The following is a 14,151-nucleotide window of genomic DNA, read 5'->3' on the forward strand; positions in this document are numbered from 1 at the left end:
ACTCGTAATATTCATGTCTGGCCCGAAACTGTGACTACAAGTCAAGCACATCACTGTACGCGAAACGGTTAATATCAGTCTGCGTTTCCAAGTTTGTATGATTATACAATGACTGTAGCATTAAACGTTGTAGATTTACTAATGTAATGTTTATTATTATAGAGTTTAGAATTATAAAAATAATAATTCTCTAAGAGTTACTAATATAAAAATATAAACAACTCTCAGAATTGCCATAGATATTTTTAAGTAGGACGGAGGTTGAAACTCTCTTATAATAGTAATTGTAGTTAAGAAAGGACCAAGAATGGTATATAAACGATACTATACATATACGCTTGTCAGTACATGTAAATGTATGCAGCGCAGCTGTGACAATTATGTCTTTATCAAAACAAGTCCGTCCAATTTAATATTAGCAATGTTGGATTCCTAAAGGCATTGTAAATTTCGATAAATTTGTAACTATTTATTAAAATTATATATAGGACGTAAACAATATTAGTTTCAATATTTTAACACCTCATGCATGAAGAACTTCTGTTTGCAGAAACATTATGCAAACGGAAATAAAAATGATATCATTAGAAAACTTGTATTTTTTAACTTAAACGATACAACTTGAAAAGGTTAAGAAATTATTTAAACATATTTATCTACACAGAACCATTGTATAGTACATACTATGGATTTGGTGGTGATATACGTATGAAAAAATAGAAGCACATACTATATGCAGTAGTTTAAGATGTTTTTTGAGTTGAGAAGTTTATAATTTGCCTACAAATACATGAGTTTAAAATAAATCGATATCTGGAACCCAAAAATATTTACGTAACCATATCAAAATGGAGCCAAAATTAAGTTTCATCACTCGAATTATAAATTCTTATTATTTTTTTAAGTAATTTAGTAATGGCTCAATTTTCCTTCATTTGAAACTTCTCCATAAATTTTTAGATTCTTTTACTATGGAGTTACATTTCTGTTACATTTTCCTGCGTGTGCAGTACATAAAAGATCATGCTAATTGTAAGTAAATCTTAATATTTTTATCAAACCAATTTTTTTTTGTTTATTTTAAGATATTTCAGTAACATTCATGACATTTTCTATTTTCCGGTAGTTATTTTTACTGTGTTCTTAATTTTCTTTCCATCTTATATATGACAATTTACGTTAAGTATTATACGAAGTTTTCTACAAGTATTGATCAGTACAATCGAGAGTATACCAACAATGCAACTGGCAATTTAACATAGCAACATTCAACACGCATGAAACAAAAAACTTGATGACATTTGGCGTCTCCACGAATTTCGAGGTTCGTTCGATGGCGTAAAACGGATAATATCCTATTAATAGCAAGTAAATCATGCAAGGTTAAATTATTTAGCACACATTCCCTTTTTCTATCCGTTGCTTACTACCATGACAAAATAAAAATTTTCAAACTGCAGGTAAAGATAACTGGGCTCTAGCACCGGATGACAAACAGGAATCGAAAAAAGGAATCTTTGCCCTCGTTAGATTAGTCAGTAGGCCACTCAGGATATTTCAATTCGTGAGTATCGACATAGTATTGAAATCTAGAATGTTTTCATTAGGTTGGTGCAAGTGAAATGTCGTATTTTTAAACAAAGATTTAAATACAGGTAACTTTGTCAAAACATCAAATGCTTAATCAAAATAAGTTCTACGTAATTTTATATACCTGTCTCAACAGTTAATTTTATTATTCTAAATTCACAAAAATATTAAGATATAGAATTTAAACAATGTATGAATATTACTTTTACATATCCTCAATTCAACACAGTTCACTTATTAGAAAATTGTTTACATTAATTTGACGAGAGGGATGTTGCCAAATTTAATATTTTAATCCATGAAGCTTTTATGTAATCGTTCTTGATGTTGATGTTTCTATTTGCCTGAATTCTGTATATGGCTTGGTTATTTGTACGAAATCCATTTACTTATTTTCTTTACTTTCTGATGGTTATGCATAAAAATAGTACTTAATATAATTGAACATATATAGCGCGTGGAATAACGTAACTACAACGTATGAAGAACCGGAAGTAATATAGAGAGTATATTACACACTAGCACCACTTAATTTAACGTAGATTAAAGTATCTTTAGGACCAATTTTAACTCTTTCTAGATTTTTTTCTGATTTACGTTCTGTTAGTTTACTATTTGAACCGAGTAAAATACTATTTGTTGAATATGAAAGTAATTAGAAATGTGAAATGTAGCCTTTCTTGCTATTTTATGTGTGTTGTTTTCTATAATCTCTTTTAGAACATTACTGTCAATGGCATTTTTCAACCTTGTCCTTAATTAATTTTTCAATTAAAAAAAAAAAATAACAATGATGAACTACGAATTCGTTTACATGAATTTCTACAAATGATAAATTTAATTTAAAGCAACTTCCACTGTACTTTTTTTAACAAGTTTAATCTTCTAAAAAGAATTATGTATTCGAAGATTACAATTGTGCTGGATGCTAAATATCATAGAGCTAATGGCAAGGACTTAATTGAGTATAAATTTTGTTAATATTCAAGCCACGTAAACATACATTAACAAACGACTCTTCTAATATAATTTATAAAAACTGACAATCGAACACAATTTAATGCATGGTATCGGACCCCTATTTTAAACTTCGAAAGAATGACATTTTATATGGACCAACCTAATTTTTACTCGCCCTAATACTTGTGGATCTAAATACATTTCCTCAAAACTTACTACAATAAAACTATATTTTTGTCTGTGTCATTAGCTAGTGGTACTACTGATCTTCGTTTTTGTAATTTACACGATCGCGTTGAGCGACTCGAGCGGACCGTCTGTAACATGGATTCTACTTATCGTTCTCTCCGGAGTCTACGTTTTCGTTTTGGCAGTCGATCTGATCAGCCAATTCAGTGGAGGAGAATTGCATGCTATTTCGGTAAACATTTGCATAACAAAATAGTAAAAAATATTGTCCGAAAAATTCCTACAAAGGATAATAACTCTGTTCATTCGGTTTTCTTAAATACAGGAAATAAATAATATACATGGTAATATTTTAAAGGACAGTAGAGAAGCTCATGTGAAACACAAAATGATCTACAATAAAATGTTCGATCCGTTTCCACGTTGTAATAATAATGGCATAATGTCAGTATACCTATATGTTAAACTAACAATCAGAGAATTCTGCAATTTTATAGGTTCATTGCAGTGCACAAAAACAGTAAAAAGATCTGAATACATTTTGTTCCATTTTTTACGATTTAACTTACATAAAGCTCTACAAATCTGAGATATTTATAGGAAATGGATCTTGGACCTTTAGAGCTTTATAAATGTTATACCACAAAAATACAACAAAATGTATTATGACTTTTCTGTTCTATTTCTGCTCTTCAATGCATTCGTAAAATTATAGAATCCTCTGACTGATAGTTTAGTATGTAGGTATTATTGCAAAATACAAGCAGGTCGGACATTATGCCATAAGATATTTTGCGTTCTGTTTAAACTACCTTGCCCTTCTTTAAAATATTACCATATGTATTGTTTTATTTTCACTCTGTATACACTTGCCACGGAAAGTATGTTGACAAGCTCAAAAAATGTAGTTCTATTTACAGCTCCTGGCTCTAGAATAGAATCACTAAAAATTTTCACATTAGTAACAGGGCCACATTTACTAGGGCCCCTAAAGCATATTAGCTGTGAGGTGTGACCCCAATCAATATGGGTCTATAGTTTAAAACTTTACTTTTCACAAACAGTAACATAGAAAACAGTTGTTGTGACGAATGTTGTGACGAAAACTTGTTGTGACGAAGCTAAACGCAACCAAATGTTGCAAAAATTGATTTAATATAAACCGATATTCAAGAACATGCATACAGAACTCGATTAAGCATAGATAACTGCCCAAGTGTGACGTCACACTGGGCAAAAGATAATTATTTAAATGCACCAGACGCTGAGACGCTACTGGACGCTACCGACCTTCACAATCCAACGCGAAGCTATGAGCAGCTTGGCTGAATCTAATTTTGAAATAATTATTAATAATGGTGGGAACCGTCTGAAATTATAATTCCCAAAATATGCATATTTCATATTTAATCAATGCAATATGTTTTCTGAAAATTAAACATTTTCACATTCTCATTAATGTCAAACAGTAAAACAGTATAACACGTTCGGAACATCAGCGTGTCATTCTTATCTTTGTCTAAAGAAAGTTATCCGAAGCCATCTCTGTAAGTATATCCAGATAGCACACGACGTCTTGAAGACGTCTATTTCGTGTTCATATTATGCTTGAACGTCTTAAAGATATCCAAGACGTCTTAAAATCATCCAAGAACGTACATTTTAAAGACTTGCAAAGTTTACACATATAAAACGTCTTAAAGACGTTGGAACATGGATGTCCTAAAAACTTACGCTTTTGGATGTCTTAGAAACGTCTAATTTTGTCTGAACGTCTTATATACGTAATTTGGACGTCCCTAAAATGTCTTATAAATGTTTCTTAAGACGTCCTAAAGACATACTGATTTGTAACATCGGACGTCTCAGAGACGTCTTTTGGAGATTTTTAAAACTTTACTGGATATTTTTAAAACGTTTTTAACCCTCTATGGGGCCGTATAACTTTCAGGTCACACGTTAACTTATCAACATTTTATCAAATAATTTTAGTTTTTTTCATGAGATCGCGTGTATATCTTAATTCTATAATTTCTCCGAGACAACGGCCTGAACAGCTCTGCTCTACATAGTATCTACTAAAAAAAATTCTAAAAAAAGTGAATTCTCACACTCCCAACAATTGTATACAATAATTGTAACACAAGATTTATTAGCAAAATTTACTAATGAACTACTTTTTACTATATTATAATAATAATAGAAGAAATTCTTTAATTACATATATGAATGTATGTTCAAATCTATAAACTATGGACGAAGGTCTATATTTCCGAATGCAGAAACAATTTTAAAAATGTTTTTTTATGAAGTCTATTACACATGCAAGTGTTGAATGCTCCTGGTAGTATTAAGGGGGGAATCGTGATAAGTATTATGTAAGGCTCAGTATGCCTGTATACAGTCTTATGTGTGTGAAGGTATGCACGTGTTGGACGAACGATGACATGAGTGTGTGGTGTATTCCGTTGAGCATGTAAGAGCATCTATAGTCTGTTTTTTTATAATAAAATCACTTTAATTATATAATAGTTATGATACAAAAGAGTGTATAGTTCTTAACTAGTCCACCTCACCCTATCAAATCAAATATGTCACAGTGGCAACATTATCGACAGAATTAAGCAAAAACATGGGTTTACGTCCTGCGACATCTTGCATTATATGAGATTTTGAGCTGGGAATGAGCTCATTCAAACGAAACAGGTTCAATGCAGCGCAATCAGCCCGTGATTTAACGAAATTCTGATATTTAGTAACGAGCGTTACAAAGTACAGCAAAAATCTATCATTCACGGCCATGGAATTCAAGCATTTTTCTGCAACTTAGAGAGTGTTTTGAATGAAATCTTGAGTTGATTGTGCTGCGTTAACCTTTTTTCTTTTGAATGAAACTTTTTGCAGGTCAAAACCTTTTGATTTTGCAGGGCATAAACGTACACCACAGTATTGCTTTTTGCTAGGTTATCGGTAAAATAGAACAAAACATGTGACAAATTTAGCTGAGCTTTTGCGAACGAGGCGACACCAAATTTGGAAGGTTGCCGATGTGCAGTTGGAATTTGTGATATCCAAATTGGTGATGCAAGTTACTTAAAATTTCTTCCTCTACTACACACTCCACCGCAATGATAAACTGAAAATAATAACTGCTATACATATATAAAGCCCGAAACTAAGTAGAAAACTAAGTACCTTATGAAAGGAACTGTATTCTTTGTTTTCGGTTTATTTTTATAGGTATCTAGAATTGTCCTTTTCCGGTTGTATCGCACGCCCTGCCACATCGTATATGTTCAAAAGTTAGTAGTATCCTAAAAACAAGTGGTTGGACAGCTGCGTTTCATGGTTTCAATATAAGTAACATGTTCCAGATTCAATATCCGATATGGAAAAAGCTACTTTTTTTAAATATTTAAATTGCACGTAATAGTATTTCACAACTATTGTACTTTTTAAACATAAATTTTTGTTTATAAATACATACCTAATACATAAATACATAAATTTGAACTTTCTTCTGCTTTTATCTGTGCATTTTATCGAGGAATTTCCACTGCCTAAGGCCTAAATGCAACAACTGCATTTGCTTTCTTACATGTTTTGTGAAGTTGTGTGCGTTGGACGTAGCGGCTGGCTACAACGTCAGATAGAATATTTGAATTTTCTGTGAATGCATATACATGTATATGCATGCGTATATATATACGCAATATATACTTATTGTAGAGAAAAGTTCAAACATTTATTATATATAACACACTGTACAATGTTCGCTGGGACACTCTATATATGTACCCGAATTTATTTGATACGCGAAATATTTCAGCATACCACGTTCCTCGTCTTTATGACAAGTATTACACTTGTACGTACTGAAAAATGTCATTTTTATATACCCATATGTTTTTGTATACGTATATAGTAGGATAAATTGACTATATGTATTTATACGTATAATAAATCATAGCCCATACGTATAGCACATATAGTAAATGACACATTCATAAAGAAATATATGTTTTAAAATTTATTTAACCTTGTCTATACGTATTTGCATGCGAAATATAATTATTTTGTACATATATATTGAAAAATTCAGAAAAAAATGAAAAAAAATATCGGGTATTCACTGGGAATACTGGAAAATGTTGAACTAAATTTCAACCTAGTGTTAAAACTTTATTTATTAATATCTTGTAAATTATTGACCGTTTACGCCTATCATGATATTTTCTTAAACAGAATAATAAAACCTACTACTGTACAGAGTTTTAATGAAATCAGAGCTCAGACTGACTTACTTTCTCCTTGTCAGTTACGTGAAACACCCTCTCTGAGTATAACAATGTTATTTTTATTTGATTCAAATGAGTTATAATAGAATTGCGGACTTTCATTTTCAATAAAGAAGAAAATGTATAAGAATTTGATTAACTGTAATAGACTTATTTTAGTCCTTCTAATGTTGCGCCTAGGGCCTCTAAAGGTATAAATGCAGCCCTAATTTGTAGAACACTCTTATTTATAGAAATGGCGACTTTTAATACTAATGTCTCTGCGATCAGACGCCGAAATAGGTTACCACCTTTGATAAGATTAATAATATAAACTTTCTTGTTTTTTTTCTTTTAACTCTTATTCAGTTAAATATTAAAGTTAAATATTAAATACTTCAGTTCTATTATTAAAGTTCAGTTAAATATTAAATGTTTCAGTTGAAATATTAAATTCCACCGGAAAGAGAATTTTATTTATTTAAATGGGTTTAGCTTAATGGTGTACAATATTTTACAGTTATACGAGAGTCGGCTGAAAAGTAATTCACATTTACGTATATCTCAAAAAACGGAAGGAGGTATTGAAAATATTGAAATAAAAGTGAAAGTACAATTCCTTGGCTTTAGATTGGTACGTTTATTTTACAACATGATCTCCATTTAGAGACATTTTTTTCTCCAAACATGTGACAAGTTTTTTACCTGCATCGTTAGGATATTCCAGCGATTAATTCTTGATCCAGGATTTTTATAAATTCTCTGAGGTAGACGGAGATATAAGGAACTTGAAAAAATGTGTATGACGTATACGAAAGTCAAAGAATCAGTTGTGGAACGGGTACAACACGATAATGTTCAATTATACACGTTGTATCCAACTCTCGATACTCTCGGAAAGTTGAAATGTAAACCCGTTTTACGCTCCTATACTCATTTCATTGGGCACCCTGTAATTTTTATCTCTTTTTACACCTCAAAAGAGACCTCAAAGGCAGTAGTGATGTCCTGGATGAAGAATCAACCGTTGGATACCTCAGTTACACAATGAAAAAACTTGTCACGAGTTGGCAGAAATAAATATCCCTAAATGTGGATTATGTTGAAAAAGAAACATACCCTTTCAAAGCCAAAGAATTGTACTTTTATTCTTATTTCGATTTTCTTCAATACCTCTTTTCATTCTCGAGATATGCGCAAATGTGCATTGCTTTTCAGCCAATCTCGTATATACTATGTAAAGCGTTATTACCATATTTATCTAGCATATAATAAAAATTAAATTATTTATTATTATATAGCAATATATAGCATTATATAGCAACATAATAAATGAATAGCAAATTGTGCTTACCATACATGACATAATATTGTAGTTAAACAATTTTTAGTTCTTTGCAGCGTATCAACATACTTTTCGCAAAGCATACTTACAATTAGTTAATATTCGTACAACTTTTGCAATCCTACGGATGTTTTATTGATTGCAGATGCTTCTCTTCACTCTTCTGGGAGCGTTGCTCTTCGGTATTACTGTAGCTATATTGGTATCAGTTTACTTAACTGCTGCGTTTTGGTATATATTAACAATGCTGATACTCTGCTGTCTCATGTGTATCTTTTTCCTACTTGAAATTGCAATGATAATGATGTAAGTTTCAAGTTTTTGTACTTTAATCATAGTCCCCATGTCGCTGAGGCGTCATGTTTCATGACAGGTTTTGGAAGCGGAAATACCGTTGCTGCAAGGAGTGTTGTTCAATGGATAGGACTGAAGTGTTGAAAGGTGACTTTTGTCATCCTTTGTGCAGCGAAGTAAGTTGAATAAAGACTTCCTTCTTGTAAAAGTAGTAAATATGAATGAAATATGATTTTTTTCTAGAGTTGCACAAACTTGTTATGTAGTTCTTTTTATGAATTCAGTGAAATACCGACTTAATGAATGAATAAACAGAAAAATATATTTGAATTTGTATAGTAGCTATACAAACGTAAAAATTGATTAGGTCGAGAATGGTTTATTCTATGTACAATTAGAGAAGCATAATAGAAAAATACTATTGAGATCTCTTTCTGTAATTTTATCGTAGAACTCGACATCTCGTGTGTATACACTTACTTTCTAAAAGTGAACATCGAAACGTTTAAGTTACAAAAAATGTGTGTTACAAATTTGACACTTAAAAAATATTTCAATGTGCAAATGTAATCAAAATTCAGTTTCTCGAACTGCGAATTTTGTAAAAAAACATGTAGTAATAGAAGCTTTGATTAGGAAGTGATACACTTCTTCAAATACTTGTTTTTAATCTTGTATGAAAAATTGCGTTAAATAATCGTCTTTCGACCATTGACAAATCAAAACTAAAAAATAAAAAATGAAATATTTAAAAATTTAGAAATTTTAAAACTTGAAAAATTAAAGATTTGTGTGTTAAATATTTGATAATTTAAAAATTTGGAAGTTTAACATTTCAAAACTCTGAATATTGGGAAGCTGGAAATTTGTATTTAATCTGGAAGGCCAAAATGTGAACATTCAGAAAATCAAAGATTTATATTTTAAACATTCACAAATCTAAAGACTTAGATACTTAAAATTTTAAAACTGCTCGTATTACAGAAATTTTGTGGACTCTGAATGATCCTACATTGCTATACTCACAAGTATTAAAATCAGTTCGAAATTTCTAAATAGAAATACTTGAACAATTGCTTCTGAACTAAATTACTACAATTTTCGCACACGAAGTACATTTTAATTCTCACGAGCCGAGCGAAGTAACAAAATAAACCAAACGAAAAGCTAACGTTAGAAGCGACGTAAACGCGACGAACCAAACGTACGCCGAACGCAAAAGCCAACGTTGGGAATCTCATGGTCCAAGTAAACACGATGAGCCAAACGAAAAGCCGACGCGAGGAAGCGATAAGAAAGAGTATAAAGAGGGGGGCAGGCGAACGCGAGAGTTAGTCCTGAGTTAGACTCTGGTGGTTTTCACGTCAAAATCATTGTCAATAATTGTAACGTCAATTGTGAACGAATAAAACTTTCTCTTCTCGAAAAAAAAAAAAAAAAAAAAACACCAAATATGTTACACACGAAGTTTCGAGAAGAGAAAGTTTTATTCGTTCACAATTGACGTTACAATTATTGACAATGATTTTGACGTGAAAACCACCAGAGTCTAACTCAGGACTAACTCTCGCGTTCGCCTGCCCCCCTCTTTATACTCTTTCTTATCGCTTCCTCGCGTCGGCTTTTCGTTTGGCTCATCGTGTTTACTTGGACCATGAGATTCCCAACGTTGGCTTTTGCGTTCGGCGTACGTTTGGTTCGTCGCGTTTACGTCGCTTCTAACGTTAGCTTTTCGTTTGGTTTATTTTGTTACTTCGCTCGGCCCGTGAGATAATAAATTATAAACTTTCAAAGTTAAACTTCATTACTGGAGAAGAATGAACTTTAACAAATCTAAGAATTATTTAAAGTAAGAAAATGATCAATAGATAAGAAAATCTATACTATATTCATTCATTCTTATGGATTAGTTCCATCTACATGGAGCCGTAAAATTGTATCTCTTAAATAGACTATTTACTGTATTTTGAAACAGAGTACTTCAATAGAATATTTGGAATACATATTTATATTTTTAAGAAACCTCCTTTCAGTGTTAAAGGATATAGCCAAATATGTATGATAGCAGTGCCACTAAATTAAATTGAACTTGTGATATGTCAATCGACAAAATTTTGTAAAAAAAACCATTTCGTGAAAGTTTTAGCCCCGTAACCCTATGATCAGGGTACTGATATAATTTACGATTGATTTCTTTTGTTCTATCTTATAAGAAATTATGAAAAATATCTGAGATACTATAACCAATTTGGTATATATTTGAGAACTGTTTCAGATTCTTTGACTGAAAAACTTGAACATTCGAAAAGTTTTAAAATGTCAATTTTTTGATTGAAGTTACTGAGACACAAAGTTTATCCTTACAGTACAGCAAATCTAGCTTTGCCAGTGAGTTACACAAACCAACAAAGAGAAGCGATGAGGCTAATTACGTTAAAGAAGAATAACTGAGTTACGATTACAAAGTATGAACTCTTCACTTCAAAGGATGGTCTATTGCGTCACCGGCATAGCTAGATTTGCTACATGTACTGTATACAATAGAATCTGGTCAGAGACACTTTTGTCATACTTATTCGGCTATATCCTTTTCAAAATTTACTTCCACCGTATTGAAATACATTATCAAAAACATTACTAATCACCATTGTTAACTGTAACATAGCTAGTACGAAGTAAGCTATCTTCCTGGAGTATCAACGTCTCTTTTAAGGTGTCTGTTTGCAATCTAGACGGTCAAGTACGACCAGATGACCAGTATTAGCAGCTTAACAATGCCTTCTAGAGATGAAGAAGGAATCCCTGATCATAGTCAGAGGAAGATTGGATACGGTCGTCGACGTCAATACGTGGACTGCCCAACCAGCGCTCGAACAAAGTCCGTCGTGGACATTGTCGAGGTTCAAACAGAACTTCACGCGACATCTACTATAGGGAGTCAAGTGAGCAATATTTTGATATTAGAATATCATATAGAACAATCCTATTTCTTGCTGAACCTTGACAAAATATTAATGTTAAGGTATCTCCTTTCAAATCTTAATTTATATTGCATCAAACATGGTATATTATTCTTCAAAACAACATAACCATGTAAAATGCTTATCATCACATACCAAAAACGCTTTCTTTAGAGATTATGAGTGAGAAATATAATACAGTTATAAACGTTAAATAAATTTGTTTCTCCCATCATTCTTTATCATCACTATTCAATTAATCTTTAGATTTAAACTAGGGCTTGAAACGGTTCTGAAAATAACGGTTTCAAACTGTTATATGTATAATGGTATCAACTGAAACAGTTACGAAGAACTTTTATTCTAAATAACTGTTATGAAGAACCGAAATTTCAGACCATATTCTAGTTACGGTTCTACATCAGCACTCATATCGGTTCTAGAACCGTTATTTTTTTGGTTCTACATATATCGGTCCCAAAACAGTTATAGAACCAATTCTCGTATCATGTCAGGGGTTACGACTTCCGATATAGATTAATCTACATGTACATAAGCATACTTTTTAGAAAATTATTATAAAAATAAATATATAATATACACATATATCAACGCTGTCTAAGCGAGAGCTCGTGTGCCCCGTGGGTTTCCCACTCTGTTTCCGTCATCAAGGAAACAATGAGACATGATACTCTATTTATGTTAGTACTCTGTGTGAAGAAAGCTGGAACACTACAAATGACATGTGCAATATTGTTTAAAACCAAAGAGGTGGCTGGGAGGGTAGGAAAAGAGCTAAGAGTTCTGCCACTGAATAGCGTTGATACATGTATGCAGACACCCGCGCGCGCGCTCATGAAGTGCGTATTGCGACTGTAATCTATATTATATATTATAATAATTTTCTAATAATATATTTACGTGCATGTAGATTATTCTACATCTAGACGCGTAACTCCTGACATGTTACGATTTCATTTACCGTAATGAAATCGATACGAGAATCGATTTTATAACTGTTTTGGAACCGATATACGTAAAACCGAAAAAATAATGGTTATAGAACCGAAATTGAAAACTTTAAAAATTTCAAAGTTAGGAAGGTTGAAATATTTCAGAGTCCGGTATTTGAAAATTTGAAAACTTAACAACTTGTATTTAAACATTTTAAGATTTAACAACGGGTATTTGTGAGTTTGAGCATTTAAAATAGTGTTTTATAAATAGTATTGCGGTTCCTAAGTAATGCGTTAAGAATTAAATCCATTAATCTACAGTGTCAATAGCCCTATAATATATAATGCATAATTAGAGTTTATAGTTTAGGAATAACTGTACACTATTTTTTTACCAAAAGGAAAGGTATAGCAGCTTCTATACAATATCGTGAAATTTTCTAACATTACCTTAAGTTGCAAAAATTTTAAACTAAAACCGAATAATTTCAATAACTAGAAAATTTCTCTCAGACGCAACGGGAACTGAAAGAGTCTCCTGTGCAAACAGTAAGTAAATGCGAGCTATGTAATCGACAATTACAATTCCCTTCATCTTCCGGCACGGTTCAACCAACGACACAATCACCTTGTGCACCTTGTCCTGCACTTGTGCAGCTCATTCGGGGAGTATCGTGTTGTCCAGGGTTAGTATTACTTAGAATAATAATAGTAATGCTTTCCAATTTCAATAGAAAAAAGAAACATTATTTTACAATAAACCCAATGTAACTTAGTATATTAGTAGTATGTATTGCGTGCTATGAGGGCCATCAATGGCCCATGATACGTATTATTAGTCGAACTTCCATCATGTGGACAAGTGTACTCTGCAATCTAAAATTGAGATATGATGGATGCAGAAAAAGTTAACATTATTGTTACTTTTCTATTATTAAACTCATTTCATAAATATAGTTGTCGGAATTTCATTGAGAAGCTGAAACTCTGCTATGACACTCTACTTGTTAAGCAACTTGGAAGGCATAATTTTTATAGTTTGTATAGGTTGTTTAATTATTTTAATTTTCTGATTTTTGATAAATGATGCAAAACTAATCCTTAAAACAAAAAATAGTTGCAGATGCGTCGCTGGTATAGTACAAATGCCGCAGCAGAGTCAACAGCAACAGACACAAAGACAGGATCAGCAAGAGCAATCAGGCAAGGATCAAGTGCAATGGGTACAACCGATAGATGATAAATCCTATGGAGTGTTGACGAGTGAGAAAGCTCGAGTCGATCAGGCGTTGACATGAAAAAAGACAATTTCCTTTAATTGATTAATCTTATCAACTGCAGTGAATCCTAACATTTTTCTGAATTATAACATTTTCAACAGTGTAACAAATATACGATTAAAACATTGTAACATGGTTGTTTTTCACAGTGTCTCTAATTTTTTTGGTATTTTTATTTTACTCAGTCAAAATCCTAGAAACCATTTTTTAAATCTGGATTCACTAGAACAGCCACTTTTCTGGGATTTCATTTGCCGGCATTCGTTACTTTGAAGGTACCGAAGGTGAACTGCGGGATCC

At 32.0% G+C, this 14,151-nt stretch overlaps 2 protein-coding genes across 3 annotated transcripts in view; one reads left to right on the forward strand and one right to left on the reverse strand.

Annotated features, from left to right (window-relative positions):
* Window positions 1-14,151, reverse strand: part of Adsl (adenylosuccinate lyase) — a 114,540-nt gene that overhangs the window by 75,710 nt on the left and 24,679 nt on the right. The window lies entirely within an intron of this gene.
* LOC143179294 (uncharacterized) lies at window positions 2,652-13,968 on the forward strand. 2 transcript variants are annotated; one of them, XM_076378450.1, is made up of 6 exons: window positions 2,652-2,971; window positions 8,507-8,667; window positions 8,735-8,831; window positions 11,388-11,597; window positions 13,085-13,257; window positions 13,689-13,968. In XM_076378450.1, exons 2-6 carry the CDS (start codon window positions 8,507-8,509, stop codon window positions 13,867-13,869), a joined length of 822 nt encoding a protein of 273 aa, XP_076234565.1. In that variant the 5' UTR covers window positions 2,652-2,971; the 3' UTR covers window positions 13,870-13,968. The 2 variants fall into 2 exon arrangements, with proteins under 2 accessions (XP_076234565.1, XP_076234566.1); XM_076378451.1 differs by lacking the exon at window positions 2,652-2,971 and having other exon boundaries at window positions 8,479-8,667.

The sequence above is a fragment of the Calliopsis andreniformis genome, chromosome 5 (genome assembly GCF_051401765.1).
Source record: "Calliopsis andreniformis isolate RMS-2024a chromosome 5, iyCalAndr_principal, whole genome shotgun sequence".
In the NCBI taxonomy this organism is placed as follows: domain Eukaryota; kingdom Metazoa; phylum Arthropoda; class Insecta; order Hymenoptera; family Andrenidae; genus Calliopsis; species Calliopsis andreniformis.

Coding starts and splice junctions, on each gene's coding strand:
- LOC143179294 (XM_076378450.1), top strand. CDS start 8,507: ATGCTTCTCTTCACTCTTCTGGGAGCGTTGCTCTTCGGTATTACTGTA. Junction 11,598..13,084: donor CATCTACTATAGGGAGTCAA/GTGAGCAATATT, acceptor AATTTCTCTCAG/ACGCAACGGGAACTGAAAGA. Junction 13,258..13,688: donor GGAGTATCGTGTTGTCCAGG/GTTAGTATTACT, acceptor AACAAAAAATAG/TTGCAGATGCGTCGCTGGTA.